The sequence below is a fragment of the Scyliorhinus torazame genome, chromosome 16 (genome assembly GCF_047496885.1).
Source record: "Scyliorhinus torazame isolate Kashiwa2021f chromosome 16, sScyTor2.1, whole genome shotgun sequence".
NCBI classification, from domain to species: Eukaryota; Metazoa; Chordata; class Chondrichthyes; order Carcharhiniformes; family Scyliorhinidae; genus Scyliorhinus; species Scyliorhinus torazame.
In genome coordinates, this window is record NC_092722.1 from 42,179,107 (window position 1) to 42,206,057 (window position 26,951).

Sequence of the window (26,951 nt, forward strand, 5' to 3'; positions counted from 1 at the left end):
GTCTGGCAGTTGCCGATCTAAAACTTGGGTGATTGAGCGCCAACTGCTGTTTACAGAAGAGAGTTCCAAACTTCTACCCCATGAACACGCTCACAATCTGCACTGCGCATACGCAAGTTGAAGGCATACTTCTGAAAAAAGAAAGCTTGTTGCAGAACGCGACAGGATTGAGCACCCATTTCTACAGTCTGCTACGTGCGGTCTACTCCCACGTATAATTTGTGAGTGGGACGAGATCCAACTTGGCTGAGGGACTGTGCTCACAACCACAACTGGGGTCCAATCCCTAACTGGAGCCAGGCCTCTGCCAGCAAAGCTTTACCTTGTTCCTCAGGTTTTGTTTTGTTCATGGCATGTGGGCGTCACAGGCTGTGCCAATATTTATTGCAAATCCCTAATTGCCCTTAATAATAATAATCACTTATTGTCACGAGTAGGCTTCAATGAAGTTACTGTGAAAAGCCCCTAGTCGCCACATTCCGGCACCTGTTCGGGGAGGCCGGTACGGGATTTGAACCCCCGCTGCTGGCATTGTTCTGTATTACAAGCCAGCTATTTAGCATACTGTGCTTAAACAGCCACTATTGTGAGTGAGTGCAGTTAAGAATCGACCACTTTGCTGTGGGTCTGGAGTAGGCCAGACTGGGTAAGGATGGTGGATTTCCTTCCCTAAAGGACATTAGAGAACCAGGTTTTTTTTTTTACAACAATCGACAATGGTCGATGGTCATCATTAGACTTTTAATTCCAGATTTTTACTGAATTCTAATTTCCCCATCCGCAGTGGTGGGATTTGAATCGTAGGCCCCAGAGCATTATGCTGGGTCTCTGGATTACTAGTCCAGTGACAATACCACCATGCCACTGCCCCAAGTGATTTAAAAAAAAAAAAAATAATTTTGTGTTTCCACTGGGCCTGGACGAGGTCCAAGAATGTGCCACCAGGCATGCGTTCGACTGCTCACTGAACCTGCTGGATATGAACCATCTTTCTCTGTAATGTCTGATTTAGTTGGACAGAGAGACAAAAGATTCTCGTGTTTGGTTGGCCACCTGCACTGCGATATTTGGTGTAGCAATAGGTGTTTTTCTTCGTTCTTGGATGTGAGTATTGTTGGCCAGGCCAGCATTTGTCACCCATTCATAAATGCCCTCGATAACTGCATGGCTTGCTGGGCCATTTTCAGAGGGTAGTTAAGAGTCAGCCACATTGCTGTTGTACTTGGTCACAACGACCCTGCCCCAGGGAGTGGTTTTGGCCATTCCCTGCTCTGCGGTTCCTCCCGGTGGAAATTGAGGAATATGACTGGACTCCAGTGTGACTCTTCCCTCTTGCCAAATAAAGTGACAAATACTTAGTGCTAAGGGTCATGTGAAGGGTGTCACTTGGTTGAGAAATCAGAGGGCCACATGTATCATGGACACATGTCCAGCAAGAATCATGGAGCAGTGATTGCAGCTTGTTTATTTGTCCGTTATCTCGTGGGTCTGAGATGGAATCTTGACCTCAGCCAAACACAATAGTGGAACTCCACATTTACCTCAAAACACTGATGACCTGATTTTAATTACAGGCGATCTCCAAACAAAATTGCTTATCAGTTGCAAAGTCCAAGGCTTACTGATTAAACACAAGCCCATTGAAAACTTGCGCAAGGTGAATAACTAAAGCCTGAAGTCGACATACAAACAGTTACAAAACCCTAATGCTAAATGGCAATATCGCAAACATGATGGGCTGAATGGCCTCCTGTGCTGTAACTATTCTATGCAAATTATATTTATCAAAAGAAGAGGATGACGAGACAGAAAGTACTTTTTCTCTAAAGTCGAAAGTCCGCAATCAGCATCAGCTCTGATACAATAGCCCAGATATAATATTCCTTTTTTTAAATTTAGATTACCTCATTCATTTTTTCCAATTAAGGGGCAATTTAGCGTGGCCAATCCACCTAGCCTGCACATCTTTGGGTTGTGGGGGTGAAACCCACGCAAACACGGGGAGAACGTGCAAACTCCACACGGACAGTGACCCGGGGCCGGGATCAAACCTGGGACCTTGGTGCCGTGAGGCAGCAGGGCTAACCCACTGCGCCACCGTGCTGCCCTAAATGCTGGTAATACTTAGCAGGATTGGCAGCGTCTGGGGAGAGAGATGCCGGGTTAACGTTTCAAGTCCGACAGGACTTTTCTTCAAAGAAATCAGGACGTTAACTCTGTCTCTCTCGACACAGACCTGCTGAGCACCTTGTTTTTATTTGAAGAATTACAGCATCTGCGGTATTTTGCCTTTTCTTTACAGTAACGAGGGTTGTTAGTGCTGGAGGATGGAATGCTTTCTATATCAACCACCCTGTGGTCAGCATTAGACATTTGCAGGGTTGGACTATACATCTTCTAGCTTTCCCTGGGGAGCACGTCAATCACTACCAGTTCTGGATGGCGGGGTGGGGGAGTGGCCCTTGGAATGAATCTGTCTTAAATCGCTCTCACAACAAAAGGAGACACTCATTCTTGCAAGATTGCTGTTGAAGAATGAAAATGGAAGAAGGAATGGGGGATCAACATTGGAACAGATTTCTACTTGGCTCTACAGTCGTGGCAAAACTGCTTTGAGTGAAGCTAGGAATGGGAACCTTTATCTATGGCAGGAGACCTATACATTGCGATGAATTCAATGGGAGACTAAGCAGATGCTTTTAATTTCAAACGATTTTGATGGTTTGCTGGGGAAACTAATATTTCTTCCAGTTGCAGGAGCAATGAGGACAGCATGAAATGGCTTGTCACAGGCTGGTTGGGGCAGAGACTACTGCAACTTCGAAGAGAATAGTGGATAAATATTTGAAGCAGAAGAATATGCAATCAATTCTGGATTTTTAACAGACCAAACAGCTTCTTTCCGAGTTGTAAATCTGCACAGTTCCTGTGCCTTAACCCCAACTCTCTACCCTTGACTTTGACTGTGAGAATTTGATTTTTATTCACTGCGCTGAGTACCTAAGAAATAAAAGAGCGAACGGTGATTTTAACAAGAATTATTACTGAAATGAAAATCGCTTATTGTCACAAGTAGGCTTCAAATGAAGTTACTGTGAAAAGCCTCTAGTCGCCACATTCCGGCGCCTGTTTGGGGAGGCTGGTACAGGAATTGAACCGTGCTGCTGGCCTGCCTTGGTCTACCTTTAAAAGCCAGCTCTTTAGCCCTGTGCTAAACCAACCCCTATACTGTCCCTGCAAACTGGGATCTCACTGGGGTCAGACTGGCTAGAAGCCTTGTGAAGGGAATTGGAAGTGACACAATGCACTGTGTGGAAGACTTGATAAACCTGATAGCTGAGCCACACAGGCCTCTTAAGCCTCTGTTGTTGATTGAATCAGTCAACCCTGATTCGACTGATGGGACCTGGAGAGGCATATCTTGTTACTCGAGCATGGTACTCTTCCGGCTTGACGCCAGAATGCCATGCCCCAGTAACAGATCTGCTCTTCCAGGCCCTGGCAAGTAATCAGGCACATACTGCAAAACACTCACCGAATAGGAGCAGTGATTCTGCGTAGGCAGCTTGAAGCTGTGTGGTCGGAAGCTAAGTGGCTTTGGGCAGTTAAAACTCCAGCTACACTGTTAAACACAGTAAGGCAACCTCTTTGTTAACCTGGGCTAAGCTCTCAGCGTTTAGGTAAGCGGATTGAGCAAGCAGAAAATCCACTTGTGGTTTGGACACACACGCGGGATAAGGAGACAGCCACAAATTTCAGACTCTTCCCCAACAATGAGATCCTTCTTAAAAAAGATTGCATCAGCAGAAAATTCGGGAGTGAAACAATTAGAAATTGAAAATATGGACAAGCATCAACAAGCCAAAATTAAACATTTCACCAAACAAAAACCTGGGATCCACAAAAATAAAAGAGTGCGGATACTGGAAATGAACCTTCATTGACTGAAAACCAACCGATGCTGCCGGACATAGTTCCACCATTTTCGGTTTGACCAGTAAAATATCCTCTCCCTCTAAGCTCCAGTTAAAGAGATTATATTCAGGTAATAACCACAGAAAAGGCTGGAAATAGTCACCATGGTTCTGACGAAAGGTCATCAACCTGAAGTGTTAAGGCAGAGTTTTCATGGCTCCGTAGTGATGGGCATGAAGGTGCTGGGAACTGGGAAAAACATGGACAGTTCTGTCAGGATGCAGGGTGACTTCCTGATACATTCCCGGCATTGGGTAACTTCCCCAGGAGGGTCGGGCGGGGGGGGGGCTGACCTGCTGGACCACGGATTGGTTGTAAACACCATGGGGCCAGCAGTCCATTTACATAATTAGAGCCCCAATTAGAGCCAATATTGCATCCTTGTTGAGCAATCTGACAGCAACAGAGTAGCCCCTCTGCCTTGTACAGAGGGTGCCAGCTTAACCAAGATGGGTTTTTAAAAACATCATTTACAGGATGTGGGCGTCGCTGGTTACGCCAGCATTTATTGCCCATCCCTAGTTGCCCTTAAGAAGGTGATGGTTAGCTGCCTTCTTGAATTGTTGCAGTCCTCGAGGTGTAGGCACACCCACTGCACTGTTACTCTAAAGGCAGAGAAACTAAAATGCTTTCTAGTCTGTCTTTGCGGAGGAAGATACAAAGAGCCCTCATTGAAATATTAGAGAACCAAGAGGCTAACATAATGGAGGTCCAAATTATTATTTTAAATATAGTACTGGAGAAACTAATGGGACTGAAAGATATATATCCCTGGACCTGGTAATATACATCAAAGTGTTGAAAGAGGTGGCTGTAGGGGTAATGGATGGTCATCTTTCAAAATTCTGTCAATTCTGCAACAGTTCCTGCAGTTTGGAAGGTGACAAATGTCACCCCATTATTTAAGAAAGTAGGGAGAGAGAAAACAGGTTTCTACAGACCTGTTAGCCTGGCCTCAGTAATAGGACAAGTGCTAGAATCTATCATAAACTGATAACTGGACACTTACAAAATAATGGCAGGATTGGGCAGAGCCAACATGGATTTATCAATGGGAAATCATGTTTGACAAACCTGTTAAGAGTTTTTGAGGATGCAACCAGCAGATTAGATAAGGGGGAACAAGTGAATGTGGTGTATTGGGATTTTCAGAAGGTCCCACACAAGAAGTTCATCAGCAAAATTAGAGCACATGGGATAGAGAGAATATACAGGCACGAATTGCGGACTGGTCAATAGGCAGAATACAAAGGGAAGCAATAAATGGATTGTTCTCAGGTTGGCAGGCTGTGACTACAGGTTACAGCAAGGATCAGTGCTTGGGCCCCAGCTACTCTCAATCTATGGCAATGATTTGGATGCGGGACCAATTGTTTGTTGCCGACACAAAACTAGGTGGGAATGTGAGTTGTGAGAGGGACGAAAAGAGGCTTCAAGGGAAGTCCGACAGGCCAAGTGAGTGGGCAAGAACATGGCAGATGGAATATAATGTGGAAAAATGTGACGAATTTCTTAATGGTGAGATAGGGGAACATTGGTGTCCACAGAGACCTGTGTGCCCTTGTTCATACATCACTGAAAGCTAACATGGAAGTGCAGCAAGCAATTAGGAAGACAAATAGTATGTTGCCCTCCATCACAAGGGATTTGAGTACAGGTGTAAGGAAATCTTGCTGCAGTTGTATAGAGCTTTGTTTAGACAGTATCTTAAGTATTGTGTACAGATGGGCGGCATGGTGGTGCAATGGTTAGCACTGGTCCCTCGTGGCGCTGAGGACCAGGGTAGACCTCGGCTCTGGGTCACTGTCCGTGTGTAGTATGCACATTCTCCCCGTGTCTGCGTGGGTTTCACTCCCAGAACACAAAGATGTGCCCCTTAATTAGAAAAAAATAATTAGGTATTCTATAAAATTTAAAAAAAAAGTATTGTGTACAGTTTTGGTCCTGTAATAACCTGCACAGGACTCATCCAGCTGGGGATGATCGTTTCCACATGCTCATTGGACTGAATTAACCCAGTACTGGTATAAAAGGCCGGCAGCTGTATAGCCAGCTAAAAAGGAGCGAGGACCCGGTGAAATGTAACCAGCCCTTGTGTGATAATGCTGTTGCTGAATAAAAAGACTTTTAAGAAACCCGTTGGTCTCCCCTTCCTTTATCAGACTGGCGATGAGGGTGAATTGGAGCTCTTGGCGTGCTGTCTGTTTGGCTGAGCTACTTCCCCAACATTTCTTTTTTAAAGTGTGGACTGCGGCACAGAGTTTATTTGTGTGATGTTCGTTTTTTCCTTTTCGGAGCCTGTAATGTGATGGAAGGCGAGCGCCGGGCCGGGGTTTTGCTGCCGCCTTGTGAAGTGTGTCCGCTGGGAGCGATCTGGAGTCTGATGTGTCCGGCAGTACCGGATGCGATATCGTCTGAGTGACTTCTGGCGACGGTCGTGCAATGTTTTGACCATCTCTGCCTGCCATTGTTTCGCAATGCTGGCAGAGTGATCCGCTGGCGAGTTCGTTCTCGAGTTTCCCTATTTCTGCAATATCCTCCAGCCCCGCCTAATCTCTGCAATGTCCTTCAGTCCTGCCCTATTTCTGCAATGTCCTCCAGCCCCACCTTATCTCTGCAATGTCCTGCAGCCCCGCCTCTCTGCAATGTCCTTCAGCCCCACCTTATCTCTGCAATGTCCTCCAGCCCCGCCCAATTGGTGTAATGCCCTCCAGCCCCCCATCTCTGAAATGTCCTCCAGCCCCGCCCAATCTCTGCAATGTCCTCCAGCCCGCCGTATCTCTGCAAAGTCCTCCAGCCTCGCCCTATCTCTGCAATGTCGTGCAGCCCCGCCCAATCTCTGCAATGACCTCCAGCCCTGCCGTATATCTGCAACATCCTCCAGCCCCACCCTATCTCTGCAACATTCTCCAACCTCGCCGTATCTCCGCAATGTCCTCCAGCCCTGCCGTATATCTGCAACATGTTCCAGCCCCACCCTATCTCTGAAACATCCTCCAGCCCCATCCTATCTCTGCAATGCCCTCCAGCCCCGCCCTATCTCTGCAACATTCTCCAACCCACCCTAACTCTGCTATCCTCCAGCCCCACCCTATCTCTGCAATGTCCTCCAGCCCCACCTTATCTCTGCAATGTCCTGTGGCCCCGCCCTATCTCTGCAACATTCTCCAGCCCCACCCTATCGCTGCTATATCCTCCAGCCCCACCCTATCTCTGCAATGCCCACCAGCCCTGCCGTATCTCTGCAACATCCTTCAACCCCGCCGTATCCCTGCAACAATCTCCAGCCCCACCCTATCTCTGCAATGTCCTCCAGCCCCACCCAATCACTGCAATGTCCACCAGCCCTGCCGTATCTCTGCAATGTCCTCCAGCCCCACCCTATCACTGCAATGACCTCCAGCCCCGCCCTATCTCTGCAGTCCTCCAGCCCTACCCTATCTCTGCAATGTCCTCCAGCCCCACCCTATCTTGCCAATGTCCTCCAGCCCCGCCCTATCTCTGCAGTCCTCCAGCCCCACCCTATGCAATGTCCTCCAGCTCCGCCCTATCACTGCAATGTCCTCCAGCCCCACCCTATCTCTGCAGTCCTCCCGGCCCACCCTATCTCTGCAATATCCTCCAGCCGCACTCTATCTCTGTAATGTCCTCCAGCCCCTCCGTATCTCTGCAATGTTCTCATGCCCCGCCCTATCTCTGCAATGTCCTCCAGCCCCACACTATCTCTGCAATGTTCTCCAGCCCTGCCCTATCTCTGCAATGTTCTCCAGCCCTGCCCTATCTCTGCAATGTCCTTCAGCCTCGCCATATCTCTGCAATGTCCTTCAGCCCCTCCTTATCTCTGCAATGTTCTCCAGCCCTGCCCTATCTCTGCAATGTCCTCCAGCCCAGCCCAATTTGTGTAATGTCCTCCAGCCCCCCATCTCGGCAATGTCCTCGAGCCCCACCTTATCTCTGCATTGTCTTCCAGCCCTGCCCTATCTCTGCAATGTCGTGCCACCCCGCCCAATCTCTGCAATGTCCTCCAGCCCGCCGTATCTCTGCAATGTCCTCCTGCCTCGCTCTCTCTCTGCAATGTCGTGCAGCCCCGCCCAATCACTGCAATGTCCTCCAGCCCTGCCGTATATCTGCAACATCCTCCAGCCCCACCCTATCTCTGCAACATTCTCCAACCTCGCCGTATCTCTGCAATGTCCCCCAGCCCTGCCATATATCTGCAACATCTTCCAGCCCCACCCTATCTCTGAAACATCCTCCAGCCCCACCCTTTCTCTGCAATGCCATCCAGCCCCACCCTATCACTGCAATGATCACCAGCCCCGCCCTATCTCTGCAATGTCCTCCAGCCCCACTCTATCACTGCAATGACCTCCAGCCCCGCCGTATCTCTGCAACGTACTCCAACACCATCTATCTCTGCAATGTCCTCCAGCCCCGTCCTATCTCTGCAACATTCTCCAACCCATCCTAACTCTGCTATCCTCCAGCCCCACCCTATCTCTGCAATGTCCTCCAGCCCTACCTTATCTCTGCAATGTCCTCCAGCCCTGCTGTATATCTGCAACATCTTCCAGCCCCACCCTATCTCTGAAACATCTTCCAGCCCCACCCTATATCTGAAACATCCTCCAGCCTTACCCTATCTCTGCAATGCCCTCCAGCCCCACCCTATCACTGCAATGACCACAAGCCCCGCCCTATCTCTGCAATGTCCTCCAGCCCCACCCTATCACTGCAATGACCTCCAGCCCCACCCTATCTCTGCAATGTCCTCCAGCCGCACCCTATCTCTGCAATGTCCTCCAGCCCCACCCTATCTCTGCAATGTCCTTCAGCCCCACCCAATTTCCGCACTGTCCCCAGCCTCATCCTATCTCTGCAATGTCCTCCAGCCGCACCCTATCTCTGCAATGTCCTCCAGCCGCACCCTATCTCTGCAATGTCCTCCAGCCCCGCCCTATCTCTGCAATGTCCTCCAGCCCCACCCTATCTCTGCAATGTCCTCCAGCCCCACCCTATCTCTGCAATGTCCTCCAGCCCCGCCCTATCTCTGCAATGTCCTTCAGCCCCACCCAATTTCTGCAATGTCCTCCAGCCTCATCCTATCTCTGCAATGTTCTTCAGTCCTGCCCTATCTCTGCAATGTCCTCCAGCCCCACTCTATCTCTGCAATGTCCTCCAACCCCGCCCTGTCTCTGCAATCTCATCCAGCCCCACAACCCTACCTGATTTCTTCCAAATCTGGCCTCGTGATTTTAGTCACTGCATCAATTTGGAGTTGTGCCTTCAGTTGCCTAAGGCCTAAGCTCTGGAATTCCCTCTATCCTGCTCTCCACTTTTAAAATGGTTGGTAAAACCTTGACTCAGCTGCTGGCCACCTGTCCTTGATATCCTGTTACTGCTCCGAGGCGAAACCTTTGGGTACAAAAACTGCTATAAAAATGCAAATCAATGTAGTTGGTTTACAGTTTCTAAATCCAGGATCATACTTTTAAATAACTGAGAGCCCTAGAACAGGTGTGCGGTCATTGAATGAATTCGACTAAAACAAAGATTCTTGAAAAGTAGAAACTGTGACCAATCTTTAATTACACAACTGGAGGGGGGGTGGGGGGATGAATCGACAGGGATTAATTTTGTGTTGAGGTGTCCAATTTCGGTGTTTTGTTTAAATTGTCCCATTGGCAAGCTTAAGTGTCAGCTGACAAACTGGAATTCTGTATTGCCCTGGTAGTGAACCCTTCCCCGTATTTTGGACGAGGCCGGGATGGCAAGGGGGTGGGTGGGGGACGGTGGTTGGGGGCTGACAGCAGCCTGCTGAGGCAGTGAAAGGGGAAGAGTCTTTGTGGCCGGGGTCACAGCAAGGTTAGCCAAATAGCGGATTAATTAGGAGAAGGCTCCACCTGGCCTCACCGTGAACTCTTCACTGGGCGAACCTGTACATAACCCGGTCAAGCACAGGTGGAGAGTGAGCAAACCACTCTCAGCCCCAGTCTGCCTGTCTGAATGGGAGCTTAGTTTTAAACATTTTTGGGGGGGGGTACCAGGGCGATTGTGAGGGGGGGAAAGGGGGCTTAATCCCTGAAGATGACTAAGAAAATGCTTCATCTGCTTGTGAGATTTGCTTCCAAATCCTTTCGTTGTGTCAGCTTCCCTTTAGCTACACCACGAGATAGACAAAGCTATGACATAACAAGTTGTGAGTTCTGTTGACCTGATAAATAAATCCTTTCCCTTCTTTGGCAGTTCAATGGGTTCCGAGATGAGCGATGAGCCCAGTACACAATCCACGGATGCTGCCACATGTGGAGCGGGTGATGCTTGAAGGGCCGGGCGGATGGGTTGCTTAAGAGATTTGTGCGTCCCCTCTGAATCCTCCACTTCGCCCCCGCACGTTGCTGATGCAGTTTCTCAATGTGTTCAGTGCCTTTCCAAATAGACCTTCTCCGTTTTGGTTGGTCCACAGGGTCTTTCCCAATACGGCAGGAATGCTCGATCTCTTCAGGGGAATTCTTTGACGACATTCCCAAAGCTTCTCCACTGTCCACCTGGGAGTCTGGAGTAGCACCCGAGTGGAACAGTTGCTTCGGGAGTCTGGTGCCAGCATACGAACCACATGTTCGGCCCAGCAGAGCCAATTTTGATTAATTAGGGCCTCGCATATAAATGGGGCATGGCCATCTAGCAACTAGGGTTACTGTGGATTACTGCCTCAAAAGCTGTTCCTTCCATTACCCCCACCCCCACCTCTATGCCAATGGGTCCCCGCAATAGAAAATGCAATCATGGATAGTTGCTAGTGTTGTATGGCATCATTTATTTTGAACAGGAGGCTAGCTGAGCCCAATGTTCGCCAGATTAGACCAATACTTAAACATTTTATGATTCAATCCCAGCCTGTGCTGACTTAACTGATTTCAGTGGGGAGCAAACCAGAATTGGCTGCAGAACCACCGAAGCAGGACCTCAGCCTGGTCTGCTGGAAGGTCCGTGTGTGGAGGTGAGGACAAAGGCAACACAGGACATTGATGTAGTGGCCTCCATAATCAAACAGCTCTTGCTGCTCCCGCCTATACATAAAGACATGGCGTAAGGCCATTCTACGCTAGGGCAACATAGCAAGGGACAGCTGATGCCTTGGGGACTGTACAGAAAAGTAATTATCTTCAGGAACGAAAAGGAGGAATTTAGAAAACATATTTCTGAAGCTATTTATAGTTAAATATATAGAGAAAATACAAGCAGGAGGACATTCGGCCCTTCAAACGTGCTCCGCCATTCGTTATGACCATGGCGGATCACCAAGTTCAATACCCTGGGGCAGCACAGTGGCGCGGTGGTTAGCACTGCTGCCTCACGGCGCTGAGGTCCCAGGTTCGATCCTGGCTCTGGGTCACTGTCCGTGTGGAGTTTGCACATTCTCCCCGTGATTGCGTGGGTTTCACCGCCACAACCCAAAGATGTGCAGGGTAGGTGGATTGAACACGCTAAATTGCCCCTTCATTGGGAAAAAATGAATTGGGTATTCTAAATTTTAAAAAAAGTTCAATACCCTGATCCTGCCTTCTCCCCCCATATCTCTTGATCTCTTTATCCCCAAGAACTATGTCTAATTTTTCCTTCTTGAAGTTACACAACATTTTGGCCTCAATTATTTTTTGTGGTAGTGAATCCCACAGATTCACCACTCTCTGGGTGAAGGAATTTCTTCTTACCTCAGTCCGAAAAGTTTACCCCTTCTCCTCAAACTATGACCCCTAGTTCTGGACTCACCCACCATCAGGAACATTCTTTCTGCATCTACCCTGTCTAATCCTGTTAGAATTTTAGTTTCTATGATATCCCCTCTCACTCTTCTAAACTCCATTTAATATAATCTTAACTGACTTAGTCTCTCCTCACATGACAGTTGCGCCATCCCAGGAATCAGCCAGGTAAACCTTCGCTGCAGTCCCCCCCATAGCAAGAACATCCTTCCTCAGGTAAGGTCGCCAGAACTGCACACAATATTCCAAGTGTGGCTTCACCAATGCCCTATACAACTGCAGTAAAACATCCCTATTCCTGTAAGCAAATTCTGTCGCTGTGAAGGACAACATATCATTTGCCTTCTTTACTGCCTGCTGTACCTGCATGCTTACTTTCAGCGACTGATGCACAAGGACATCAAGGTCTCGCTGAGCATCCACCTCTCTCAATTTACATCCATTCAAATAATAATCTGCCTTCCTATTTTTGCTACCGAAGCGGATAATCTCACACATTTCCATTTTCTATCATTCTGAATGTAATATTATTGTAACATCAGGCTTATCTTGAAAATAATAAACTTTAAGGGAGGTTGTCAGAAATTAAGGTTGTTTTTAAAAATACATAATTAGCAAAGAGTTCCACACAGACCATTAACCTGTCTGCTGTTCTTGTTTGCTGGTGGCCTGCTGTACATTTTCTGTGGTTCTTCACGTTCAAACATCTTGAAACTAAACAAAACACAGCAAATATTGGGCATTCACTTCCAGTGAAGGCCGCAGTCCTGATAGAAACTGTTCGATGGAAATAAGAGATTCAACTGGCATGTTGACCCCATGTTGAACCATGGATTAATACTGTTTGCTATAAGCCCATTGACATTTTTTTTGTGGGCGTTTTCATGATGTACAAAAATATCAATTTTTATTTCTCCTCAATCTTCATCCAGTGTCCAGGTGAGTGTCTGTATTCAAGATATCTATTGTGCATTCCTTGCAACAATGAGCACTGTCCATGAATTGTTTGCACACTTTGAGAACAGGTTAAATATCTGACAATGCAATAGAATATTTTAGTGAAGAAGCATTAAGACAAATCTGAACTCTGATCTTGGTTACCTTCCTGTAGAATTTTTCACATTCAGTAACAGAAGAGCCACTTTATTTAGCTGCTGCTATTCAACATTTAGGAAATAGATTAGATTTCCCAGGATGTAAGTAGAACAAATTAATTTCTAGTATTAGATATATCTGGAATGACCATTAATTCAGAGTTTTAAAATTGCCCCCATTTTATATTTATTCAACTTGTAGCACAGTGGTTTGCATATTTTTTCATGGCTCCATGGTCCCAGGTTCGATTCCTGGCTTGGGTCACTGTGTGTGTGGAGTCTGCACGTTCTCCCGTGCCTGCGTGAGTTTCCTCTGGGTGCTCCGGTTTCCTCCCACAAGTCCAGAAAGGCATGCTGTTAGGTGAACTGGACATTCTAAATTCTCCCTCTGTGTACCAGAACAGGCGCCGGAGTGTGGCGACCAAGGGACTTTCACAGTAACCTCATTCCAGTGTTAATGTAAGCCTACTTGTGACAATAAAGATTATTATTATTAATGTTTCCTAAATAGCAAACCCTTCTCACGAAACACTTCTCAAGAGTTTCAGTTAGCAAATCTAAGATTTACTTGTTGCAATATACAGCTTTGCATTAACCATTGCTTTCTAGCCTGGGACATCAGCCAACCTATGCCTTTCTCAGTGGACCATGTGGTTACTAAGCTGACACAGTTAACAGCCGAACAATGGACAGAACTTCACAACTAACATTGACGAGTTTCAAGGGCCAGGCAACCCCAGGCTTCAGCTGCAAAGCCTCACAAAACATAACAAAGAGGCACACACTCTATGTGATGCTGAGCCATACATGCTGAAAAAGTCCCAGGGTTCATTCCCCAGTCTATACTGAGCTAGCTGAGGTGTTGGATGTTACTTGATGAGTAGAGATGAATAAAATAAGAATCAGTGGGGGCTACTCTTCCACAGTTAGTCTGTGTTTGGTCTCCATGTTCCATAAAACTCGCTTTGGATATTTGCTGCATTGAAGGAATCATGTTAGGTACATGCTGCTGAGTGGTAGACATTAACCTTGGATTTATGCATGGATAGGACTGAGCCCGCTGGGAAACTTGTGCCTTTAAGGGACTTTTAGTTGCAATCACAAAATCTTAAAGGAGTCTTTGCCCTATCATGCAAGTGTAATGTCACAAGCCCGCCTGTTTATTCTTTGACCACTTGTTAGATTACATAGAACATAGAACAATACAGCACAGTACAGTACAGGCCCTTCGACCCACGAGGTTGTGCTGACCATTTATCCATATCTAAGATCAACCTAACCTACACCCCTTCCACTTACTGCTGTCCATGTGCCTATCCAAGAGTCACTTAAATGTCCCTAATGACTCTTGACTCCACCACCTCTGCTGGCAGTGCATTCCACGCACCCACCACTCTGTGTAAAGAACCTACCTCTGACATCTCCCCTATACCTTCTTCCAATCACCTTAAAACTATGTCCCCTCGTGACAGCCATTTCCGCCCTGGGAAAAAGTCCCTGGCTATCCATTCTATCCATGCCTCTCATCACCTTGTACACCTCTATCAAGTCACCTCTCTGCCTTCGTTCCAGTGAGAAAAGCCCTAGCTCGCTCAAACTTTCTTCATAAGACATGCCCTCCAGTCCAGGCAGCATCCTGGTAAATCTCCTCTGCATCCTCTCCAAAGCATCCACATCCTTCCTATAGTGAGGCGACCAGAACTGGACACAATATTCCAAGTGTGGTCTAACTAGGGTTTTATAAAGCTGCAGCAAAACCTCGCGGCTCTTAAACCCAATCCCCCTGTTAATGGAAGCCAACACACCATACGCTTTCTTAACAACCCTATCAACCTGGGTGGCAACTTTGAGGGATCTACGTCCGTGGACCCCAAGATCTCTCTGTTCCCCCACACTTCCAAGAATCCTGCCTTTAATCATGTATTCAGCATTCAAATTCGACTTTCCAAAATGAATTAGGACCCATTGAAATCTAATCATATTAACCTACTAACCCAGCCTTCCAGAATGGAAGAGGTTATCAAGTGGAACATGTCTTTGTCCAAAGAATGAGAGGTATCTCAGGCGAAATATTGTGTGATCTACTGCCCTTATTTTATAACAGGTCGCATTTCATGTAAATTACACATTCCCCATATTCCCTATATTTTTGATATTGAAATTAAGATACATAGAATAATAGCATGATTACACCTCATAGGAATGCCATTCCGTCCTTCACATCCATGCTGGTTTTCTGCAAAAGTAATTTAGCCATGTCTCCTTTCCGCTGCAAGTTTTCTCCTCAGATAGTTATCCAATTCTCATTTGAAAGCCTCACCCAGGTTATTTTTGTGAGGTAAATCTCCCAATCTGGGAGTTGGCCACCAAAATTGCAAACAGTCTTGATTTTTCTCTTCCACTAAAGCTTTTGTGTGGGGGAAAAACCAAGTGAGCTTCCAAAGACATACTGCAATAACCGACTCTTCTGGAAAGTTCTTTCATCATGAACGATCACTGCCCAGAGGCAGTTCACTAAATGTTTCAATCTCAATTTTTATTCCCAGTCGTGATGCTGTTAACCTGTATTGCCTGCCAGCATTCACCAAATATCCCAGGTAACAGACAATGAGATATAATATGCCTTGACTTGCCGATAACTCACCACATAATGAATCACTGATCTTGGCTGTATTATTGGAAAGATGTAGCACAGAAGGCAGGTATTTTTCATGTGCCAGGAAGGAGTAATAGTGTGTGTGACAAACAGGTACATTCTGCACCCAGAACCACGCATTGATGGCAACAGAAGCGTGTTACAAGGCCACCTACTCTGCCAGCTTGAGAAAAATTAAATATTTTCTAAACATTAACAGTGGTTCTGGCGAGTAGAGTAGCTGACATGGGCAACTTACATCACACCAGTTCCCTTACGTTATTGAGTGCGGCATTCAGCTCAGTAGAGCTCTATTACATCGAAGGTAGAGTGCAGAACTTGGAGTAACAAAACATACGACAGCTTACATTTAAACATCACATTTAACAGGGGAAGAAGATCCCAGTGCACTGCATCGATACCTGAGGAAACTGAAGTTGGTTCAAAGGAGGAGAGACTGGGAGGGGGGTAACCAAAATCTTGGTCAGAAAAGTGTAAAAGTAAGAGCAGCTGGAGGGCGGGGGGGGGGGGGGGGGGGGGGGGGGGGGGGGGAGGATTTGACAATCCAACCATCAGATCTGGATGACTGAGGGACGGGGCAAAAAGGCGCAAATAATAAAAATAATAATCTTTATTATTGTCACAAGGCGGCTTACATTAACACTGCAATGAAGTTACTGTGAAAATCCCCTAGTCTCCACACTCCAGCACCTGTTCGGGTACACGGAGGGAGAATTCAGAATGTCAAAATTACCCAACACGTCTTTTGGGACTTGTGCGAGGAAACCGGAGCACCCGGAGGAAACCCACGCACACACGGGGAGAATGTGCAGACTCCTTCCAGATAGTGACCCAAACCGGGAATCGAGCCTGGGACCCTGGAGCTGTGAAGCAACAGTGCTAACCACTGCGCTACCGTGCCGTCCAACAGGCTGGACTCAGGGGAACAAAGAGTATGTTGGGTGGGGGCATGGAAGGCTGGGAGAAGTCAACAGAGTGTGAGGCCATGGAGCCCAAAAACAATAACTTGTGTTGAATAATCATGCTATGGCATGCATATGAGGTACATGTTCAGAATCTAACTGAATTAGCTGCACTCTGTTCAGAGGTAGTCTGTCATTAAGATGAAAAATGCTTTGTTGAGCAGTTGGATGCAGAAATGCTATTTCAGGGAACTGAGGGGTCACTGAGTCTCTCTGTTATTAGATAGGAATAAGTTGTTAAGTGTCAGACTGAAGCAGGCGGGTGATCCATCATGGCTGCTGGTGTAACAAATGCAGCCTGACCTTGTCCTGATCCTGTTATTTCAGTCTAACATGGGCTCAGGGGTAAATGGGCCATGAACTGTCACCCCTACCCCCTGGTGAGGGGTCAGCCTGCCTGACCTCATGAAATGCCAATCAAAATGAGTAATAGAGAGAAGATGAACCTCGACAGGAACATTTTCGAACTGGACAAATATTCTGGGTTCCCCAGTGATAGACTGTTACCGATTTATAACTTAACCCAATAAAAGGACACTTAATTCAACACGGCTTTTTTGCAATGAGATCATTTTATTAAAAAAACATCGGAAATAAAGTTAATTTCTGTCAGATGAGGAAATAATTTACCATGATTCACTATATGGGGATATAATTCTAGAATCCACGTTGGCATCACTAAATCATTACGCCTCAGTCTGGCTTGCCTACTCATCCACCCTATCCATGCCCCTCATAATCTTGTAGACCTCTAATAATAATCTTTCAAAAAAACAAATTTAGAGTACCCAATTATTATTTTTTTCCAATTAAGGGGCAATTTAGCGTGGCCAATCCACCTAACCTGCACATCTTTGGGTTGTGGGGGTGAAACCCACGCAGACATGGGGTGAATGTGTGAACCTGGGTCCTCAGCGCCGCAGTCCTAGTGCTATCCACTGCGCCACATGCCGCCCTATAGTAATCTTCATTATTGTCACAAATAGGCTTACATTATCACTGCAATGAAGTTACTGTGAAAATCCCCTAGTTGCCACACTCCGGCACCTGTTCGGGTACAATGAGGGAGAATTCAGGATGTTCAAATTACCTAACAGCACATCTTTTGGGACTTGTGGGAGGAAATCGGAGCACGTGGAGGAAACCCACGCAGGCACAGGAAGAACGTGCAGAGTCCGCACAGACAGTGACCCAAGCCGGGAATCGAACATGGGACCCTGGCGCTGTGAAGCAACAGTGCTAACCACTGTGCTGCCGTTCTGCCCATAGGTCACCACTCAACCTCCATCATTCCATGGAAAACATCCAAGTCTATTCAGCCTCTCTGCGTAGCTAACAACCTTCAGACGAGGCAACATCCTGATAAACCTCCTCTGCACCCTTTCCAAAGCCACCACATCCTTCTGGTAGTGTGGCGACCAGAATTATGCGCAATATGCCAAGTGCGACCATACCAAGGTTCTATACAACTGTAGCATGCCTTGCCAGTTTTTATACTCGATGCCCCGTCCAATGAAGGTGAACGTTTTGTATGCTTTCTTTTTTTAAATATAAATTTAGAGTACCCAATGCATTTTTTCCAATTAAGGGGCAATTTAGAGTGGCCAATCCACCTAGCCTGCACATCTTTGGGTTGTGGGGGTGAAACCCACGCAAACTGGGGAGAATGTGCAAACTCCACACGGACAGTGACCCAGAGCAGGGATCGAACCTGGGACCTCAGCGCCGTGAGGCAGCAGGACTCACCCCTGCGCCACCATGCTGCCATTCGTATGCCTTCTTGACTTGTCCACTTGTGTTGCCACTTTCAAAGATCTGTGGACCTGCATGCCCAGATCTCTCCGATTTTCTGTATTCCTGAGAGTTTTGCCATTTACGGTATATTTCCCCTCTTTGATGGACCTACCAAAATGCATTACCTCACAGTTGTCTGGATTAAATTCCATTTTCCAGCCCAAGTCTCCAACCTATCTATGTCCTGCTGTATCCTCAACACTATCTGCCACTCCACAAACCTTGGTGTCATCCGCGACCTTACTAATCAGACCAGCAACATTTTCCTCCAAATCATTTATGTATACTACAAACAGAGGCCCCAGCACCGATCCCTGTGGACCTCCACTGGTCACAACCTTCCATTCAGAAAAACACCGTTGTACTGCTACCCTTTGCCTTCTGTATCCGAGCCAGTTCTGGATCCATCTTGCCACCTCACCTCAAATCCTGTGTGACTTCACATTTTGTAAGTCTGCCATGAGGCACCTTGTCAAAGGCTTTACTGAAGTCCATGTAAACAACATCCACCGCCCTTCCCTCATCAATCATCTTCATCACAAATAATGGAAGAAATCTTTCCCCTTGGTGGTGTCTGCACCACGAACTTTGGCCTCGACTTAGGTTTCTCAATGCTAGAGGGAGTGAACTTGCAGATTGCTTCAAGAATGCAGAGCTTATGGACAAGGGCGGGGAGGGGGGGGTTAATATTTATCTACACAGATGCAGGTGTTAACTGTAACGGAACACGGTGGCATAGTGGTTAGCACTGCTGCCTCACTGCACCAGGGGCCCGGGTTCAATTCCAGACTTGGGTGGCTGGCTGTGTAGAGTTTGCATGTCCTCCCCATGTCTGGGTGGGTTTCCTCCGGGTGTTCTGGTTTCCTCCCACAGTCCAAAGGTGGATTAGGTGGATCGGCTATGCTGAATTGCCCCTTAGTGTCCAAAGATGCGCAGATTAAGTTAAGGGTTTATTGGGATAGAGCAGGAGAGTGGGCTTGGGTGGAGTGCTCTTTCAGAGGGTAGGTGCAGACTCGATGGGCCAAATGGACTCCTTCTGCACTGTAGGGATTCTATGATCATTCCAGTTATTTAGGCTGCCAGAAGACACAAGTGTACAATCAATTACCTTATTGTGCACTCTCTCCTGAAGGTGGAGTCCGCAGTTGGAGTGCGCTTACGCAGGTGTGGACCATCTCACCCATTCTTCCTGTGGGCTCAGGTAGTGAAAGTTGGTAGGATTCGAGAGGCATCACAATCAACCCTGACCTGTCCTCACTCATTGTTTCCACACGTGTGCTCTCTGGAAACTCTTCCGGACCCAATGTTACTGAAGCCAATGGGAGAGCCCCAATTACTGCTGCAGCTGAGATCGCTGATCACCCCTGATCTCCATTCCAAACTGGGTGGTACGTTACCAATTGAAGCACAATACATAGAAGCAGTTCACTCGGTCCAACAGATCTATGCAAGTGTTTGTGCTTCACACCAGCCTCCTCCCCACCCTTCCCCATTTACTTCCATCAACATTTCCTGTTTTTCTAGCTCCCCCTTGAATGCCACTATGTTATTTGTTTTTGATACTCCTTGCGGTAGTGAGATACACATCCTAATCACTCACTGGATAAAGAGGTTTCTCTTGAATTTCCAATTGGATTTATTAAGAGACCATTTTATATTTATGGCCCCCTAGACTGTAAGTGGAAACATCGCCCTATGTCTATCCTATCAAACCAATTCATAATCTTAAAGACCTCTGATCAGGTCACAACACTGTCTCCTCTTTTCCCAAAGAAGTCTCCCAAATCTGTCCAATCCTTCCTGATGGATATAGGTTTTGATGTGTAACTACACATCACGGTATTCCAAAGTGTGGTCTAAACAAGCTTCTATACACATTCAACGTAATAGCTCTGCTTTTCCATTTTATCCCTCCAGAGATTAACCCGTATTTTTTTCTGCCCTTATTAACCTGTCACAGCTTTTAGTGATTTAGGTGTCTGTACCCCAAAATCCATCTGTTCCTTTGCTCCATTTGGCCACTTACTTTCCCAAGTATGTGGCCTCTTTATTCTTCCCATCTACATTTATCCATATTGAAGTTTATTTATCAATTATGCATCCATTCTGCAAGTTTATTGATGTCTTCCTGTGTTTTGACACTGCCATATTTTAGACACAGTCATTGAGCACAAGACAGAGGGTGATGGATTTATGGGTATTTCAGGAAATAAAGGATATGGGGATAGTGCGGGAAAGTGGAGTTGAGGTATGATCAGCTATGATCCTGTTGGTGATCGCTTGAAGGTCTAAGCAATTACTCCACCACCTAATTCTTAAGTGTTTTATGTTACAGCTCTCCTCTATTGTGACTACACTCTCCACAAATTTTGAGATTGTATTTCCAATTCCGAGCCCGCATCGTGAGCCAAAGTTGAATAGCGGCCCCAGTACTGATCATTTTAAAAATAATTTTAAAGTACCTAATTCTTTTTTTCCAATTAAGGGGCAATTTAGCGTGGCCAATCCACCTACTCTGCACATCTTTGGGTTGTGGTGGCGAGACCCATGCAAACACAGGGAGAATGTGCAAACTCCACACAGATAGTGACCCGGTGCCGGGATCGAGCCCGGGTCCCTGGCGCTGTGCTAACCACTGTGCTACCCCTTTTGATGCTTGACCCCTGACTCCACATGTTTGGACTTTAATTATGAACCTATTATCTTATCAAATGAAGAATGTATAGAAGCAGTTCACTTGATCCAACAGATCCATGCCAGTGTTTGTGCTTCACACCAGCCTCCTCCCCAGTCTGCCCATTTAGTTCCATCAACTCTTCCTGTTTTTCTAGCTCCCCTTAAATTTTTGAAATCTAAATGTATCATATCCATTCACTCCATTGCATTACATGTATTGTCTATCCATTCTGTTACTTCTTCAAAATATTCAATAAGGCAGTTTCAGGCATGAATATCCCTTTTGGAATCCGTGGGCATTTCTCATTATATTTTCAGTTGCTAGATGTTTTTCTATTACACCTTTGACTAAGGATTCCATTATCTTCCCGACCACTGACATTAAGCTAATTGGTGTATTGTGCCCCGGACTTATTGCATCTTTCTTTTTATGGACAAGAATCATGTTTAGCTGACAGTCCTCTGAAACTGATCCCCCTTTGCGTACATGTGGGTTAGTTTATCAATTATCTCTTCTCTTTCTATCTTAAGTGTTCTAATATGTTGTTAGATCTTGCATGCGATATTTCCTTGGTGCGTGAGGCTCAGTTAGAACTAAAATCAGTTCCTCGTTTAAGACATGGAACAAAGATGGCACCAGAATCTTTCTCTTTACAACAGTTTGAAAGAGACATTGGAAGAAAGTAGGAGCATACTTTCGTTGGAAGGGGGTTTGTTTTGTTGGCAGCAGCAGTGGGGATGGGATGAGGGGATGCTGTTGATGCATTCTCCGTTCCCAGGTGACTGCTAGTCTTCCCATAGTCAGCCAGCATCCAGGTACAACCCACGTTTGACTCTAAATTACCCCCAACCACTGCTACATCCACCTGCACTGAACCTTAGACAAAGTTCAGGACAGAAACAGTCTGGGCCAAGGAGATGGCACACTATTGGAGTATTTGTACTTGGTAAAGCTCCTCTCACTACTGCCTAGCTATGCACGTTGGCACCAATTTGAAATGCACCTCTTCCTGCAGAATGTAACATAACCACTTCCTACACCAGTCAATCACTTGCATTCTTCGAGTGAGATGGATATTTGACTGCTAACATGGCCTTTTTGTGCGGTGAATCGACAGTCACTCGAAACTAGATTGAGGCTCCTCCCAAGTTCACATCAAGCTGTCCAGCTCACGGTGTTAAGATATCTGACTGGGCTAGTTTCAGGGATGAAAGTAGTGTTTATTTTATTGTACCTTAAATTATATTTTAATATGATTTCTGTGATTTGCCCTGTCATTTCAGTCCCAGATGATGACAAGTACTCCCAGGTCAGTCTAAAAAGTGCCATGGATTGTGTAGTGCATTAAAAGAAAACACATTTATTTTTGTAATAATTAATTTTATTTTATGATAAAAATTCACAAAAAATCAACTATGCTGGTGGAGGGTGGGCTTAATCATTTTTTTGTCACAAGTCCCTCACAGGAAAATATAAACCTGTTTCTCCCTAAACCCATGCCCTCCCCCTGCCAAACCTGGGAAAACTTGTAAAATAATCTCAAAGGTGGTGCTTTAGAAGGAAAGCAGGAATACAACAACTACCCACACAGTTCAGCTGGAGCCTACCACATCACAGAACTGTTTGGAGTCTCTTGTGCAGCAGGTTGATTAAGGTCTCTCACCAAGCAGCCTGACCAGTGACTCCATCAGATTAGAGATCCGCCGTGCAACACAGTCTACGTTTGAACAGGCTAGCGCACCTCTCTCTTCAGTGCAGCCATCTTTTGCTCAGTCCGAAAATACAGCTCTGTTCACTTGGGATGCTTGCACGTATGCAGAATCTTTGGCTGTCCGCTTCTTGTGCATTCTTCAAAATTGCCAGACAGCCATTAAACTCAACTGCCCAATTCGTAACCACAGGGTGGTCACTCTTAATACTCTGTCCTCCTCGCCAAAACATCTGCTGACTGAATACCATGATGCATAATTCCTGATTCCTTGTGCAATAACTGAAAATAGCGATAGAAATTTGTCCAATACATTTGTGTTTACAGTGCAGAGATAAGGCCCCACTGCATTATAATTGGGGTTTTACAGATATAGACTTTCCTTTTCTAGACAGCTCTAACTACCTAAGTGTACTACTTGATGTTGAGTACACACAGCAACTCATGTACACTTTAAGTATACTTACAATAAGTTTTCAGTGCAGTTGTGGTTACACAGATAGTACTCCGTCATAGACTTGTTCCAGATCCCATCAGAATCTGACCATATTCAACAGCTATTTCTCAACAGGCAACTGTACTGCAGTCTGCAATCAGAGAGACACCAATTCACTCCATATATCTATATTGTGCTCCTTTGACATGAGGCAGACAGTGAGGAAGATGCGGAGGAGGGTACAAACAAGTGGCATTAGCTTTATTCAAAATGAAGATAGGGAAGAAAGATAGAACCCTTCTTCACATTGCTTTACCTCAAGCTCAAATTTGCGTCCATAAGAGATAACTGTCTGACCTAGCCACTTTTCACCAAAAAGGCAGCAATTGCTTCACCTTGACTCAATTTCCTACATGTTACTCCAAAAGTAACTTCTTAATACTGCACCGTAGAAACACAACATTTTCCACATCCACTCAAATATATCATCTCCCCCTCGACCTGTCTTCCCTGCATGTGCAAACAATCCTTCTTGCTGACTAACTTGCACAGTCACTCTGACTGAGTTTTATGAGAAGCATGGATCTGAGGAGGAGGAGATTTGATGACTCTTTTTGCAAATGCAGATTCCCTGACCACTCCAGGGGGCTTGTATTGCCGTGAAAAATCAAGTACGTTTATGCATAGTACTAGTGCAATAAAGAAATCGGTTACATTATGCTGCAGCTGGTTCTAAGTGCAGCTTCTGTACACAACAGCTCCGGTGAGATTTTTCGAAATATTTACATTTAAAGTAATATTACAGGTATGTACAGATTAGTAAAATATAAAGAACTCTCAACTCTGTCACAATTTTTCTCTTGGAAATACAATATACAAAATGTAAAATACAATTTGAACAGTCGCTGCTCCTCATCAGATTCCTGTAATAAACTGTCCCCAAAACCCAGAATGTCATCAATCCCTCGCCTGATTGTTTCAAGAAGGCTTTAAGATGGGGTTCAAAGGAAATGAGTCCATGAGACTCTTGCTCATACAATACACTATTATACATTGGGACTAGTGTTGCTTGTTACAGTACTTGAAAGGCTTCTAGGAGTCCAGCTCCAGGTTCTCTTGGTTCTGGTTGGCTTGTAGCTTGAGCTGCTGCTCATAGTAGAGGCTTTTGGCGTAGTTAATTTCTTGCGAGATCTTAAGTGCGAGCTTCTCTGACTTCACATGGACCTAGAGCCACAAACACCAGTCAGACAAGAGGAAACACGAGGTGTTATGCATCTATAAATGTTAAAGATGACATTATTCAAAGGTGCAGGGACTGAGCCAACTGAATGAAGAGAAGTTGGAGCTTATGTTTGATGATCATTTTAGTAACCAAAAAATGTACTCTGATGAAGCAATGCCAGGAGAGTCCAAGTCTTCTCTCTTTGTGGGTCAAATAGGTACATCACATGGAGCCTCGAGCCACACAAAGTTTAAAAATGCATTCCCATTATTTTGCATATATTTCGCGTTGCTGAAACCTGCAGATGTCATGATTTGGAACCTGGCCATCAATGAAACCATTTCTCTATGAATGGTCATTTCCAAACCTTTCATCCCCCAAAATTCAAACTGGCTGGGCCAGTGACTGAGAAATATATGTGCAAAGGAAATCATTTGCTTAGATTTTGATGGGCCAGGTTGCCATGGCTTGAAAGTTGCAGCTTGGACAACCCTGGTACCTATAATGCAACACCCCCTCTACCTTCTCCAATGTTCTTCTTTCTTTTACTTAAGGTGTTGTGGTGCATAATGGTTCCACAGGTGCTGGAAACAATTTGATACAATGCCCAATTAGTCAAGTGTCATATGAAAACCTGTAGAGAGACTGTCAACCTCAGGGAAAATAATGGTGAGTCCCGTTCCCATCTGATACTTGCACTGTCTAGCACAGGACACTGCATAATGATCAATACAAAGCTAGTCTGATATTTTCTGAGTCCCTAGTTCAGATGATTAGGGCCAATTGGAGCACCTCAATTGCTGTCCCAGCTTAGATTAGATGGCTCAGAAGACTGCGGATTTAAACCAGTCACCTGTTTTGTCTCACGACTCAGGTACACAGGGGACAAGTAGTCCCAATACTCACCATTGGTTTATGATGGGATGGCCCAGGTATGGCCACACCGCTGCTTGAACTTTCGGCTTTTTTTGTCAGCTGTAGGTATGCCCTCCCATGATCCTTTGTGATGAGGCAGTGGTACAGGTCATCATATTTCACCTCGAGGAAAATGGCATCCTTGTCAATGTATTCACCATGCTTCAGAAAGTACACAGCCTTCGAGGAGATGAGAACACAGTAACTGTCTATCTGTTCCACAGCAATGAAACTGGAAAAGGAAAAGTAACAGCATTGAGATAGGTCAATTTCGAGGAACAAGGCATTTATGTAGCAATAAACACAATTATTTGGATAGCTTTCGTGAATGGAAAGACGGGAAGAAATGATGTCAATAATTCCCCATCAATAAATGCGTGCAAAAGCTGGTGTGGATACAAAGCATGGTTTGGTTTGCACAGTGCTTTGTTTCTGTAAAATTGAGGAGTTTCATTCCTCAATCATAAATATATACTGTGTTGAAAGTGGAAATAGCAAATATTGGGCAAATCTGCAGTCCAGCATTCCCACCTGTTGGCAGGGTATGCCTGACATAGGTACTCAGGCCATGGTTTTCTATCCACTGAGTCTAGTGGATGGAGACGCTCAGGCCAAAAATTTACATTTTTCCAACCTCTGTTCATCTTGAGGACTGCATTCTGCCAGAGTGTAGTCACCTGTGCGCCAACAGGAAAGGTCAGCAATTTTACAGCTGCTAAATTTTAAAATCAGGTCTAGTCTGAGAACTCTACGTGAATCTCAAAGCAAATTGTGGCAACCGCTTTATCCATCAATGGAGACTACACTTTTCTATTTTCCTCTCTATAGATCCAAATTTTCTGCCCCTTTCAATACATTCTTTTCCTTCCCTGGCTGTACAGCTATTTTAGATATCTGGCGGTTATGAAAAGCACTAAAAAATGCAAGTCTTTTTCCAAAGTGCATGCAATGCAGGTGGACCGCACCAAACTGAGGCAGCATCTCGCTTGCTGCCTTTCCTTGCCACTTTGCTACTAGCTAGCTGTAAATCACAAGAGTCCCCGAGTTAGCGAGTCAGTCACCTAGTGTGCATCCTGCCTGACTTTACATTCCATTGACTTCTGGGTGAGATATATAGAATGGGCAGCCAATTCGATCAATATTGTCTGTTTTACACGGTCACTCTGCAGTTGAAATAACCCCCAAAATACTTTTGTATTTAAAATGTTACTTTCGGCTGGGTTGCTTGCATTGTCAACTCTGGTCAGAAGATTGCGAGCACAAACACATTACCAGGACATAAGCACAGCAAGCTAGCAGTGCAGTTCAGCACCGAGGGACTGCTGCATTGTTAGAGGTGCCCTCTGGATGAAATGCAAAACCAAGGTCCCACCTGCCTGTTTAGATGGATTTTAAAGATTTTATGCAAGTAATTATCTTGGTCATCGTCCCTCCTCCAAAGAACAACACAAAAAGCAGATGAACTGGCTATTCAGCTCACTGACGATGGTGAACTGTTGCTGAAGGAGAAGGGCAGCCTCGTCTGCCTACATAATAACAGTCACTGTTTCAAACGCATTCAATGGACGGAATGGGTGGTGGAGGCTGGGTGGGGCAGTGGGCAGAAAGAGGGAGTGCCCACTTGAGAAAACAATTGCCTCAAAATGACTATTGCAGTTGCCCCATTAGGATCCACTGAACGAACAGTGTGGCCGTAAATCACAGGTCATTGAACAAATAAAAAAATACATTGCTGCCACAGACCAC

At 45.7% G+C, this 26,951-nt stretch overlaps 1 protein-coding gene across 3 annotated transcripts in view; it reads right to left on the reverse strand.

Moving 5' to 3' along the window:
• Positions 1-22,283: 22,283 nt before the first annotated feature.
• Positions 22,284-26,951, reverse strand: part of vps13d (vacuolar protein sorting 13 homolog D) — a 333,180-nt gene continuing 328,512 nt past the window's right edge. For all 3 annotated transcript variants that reach the window (XM_072478413.1, XM_072478411.1, XM_072478412.1), the window contains 2 exons: positions 25,197-25,437; positions 22,284-24,292 (listed from right to left, as the gene is read on the reverse strand). In XM_072478413.1, coding sequence (XP_072334514.1) covers positions 24,161-24,292; positions 25,197-25,437 — 373 coding nt within the window. In that variant the 3' untranslated portion in view covers positions 22,284-24,160. The remainder of the gene's footprint in view (positions 24,293-25,196; positions 25,438-26,951) is intronic.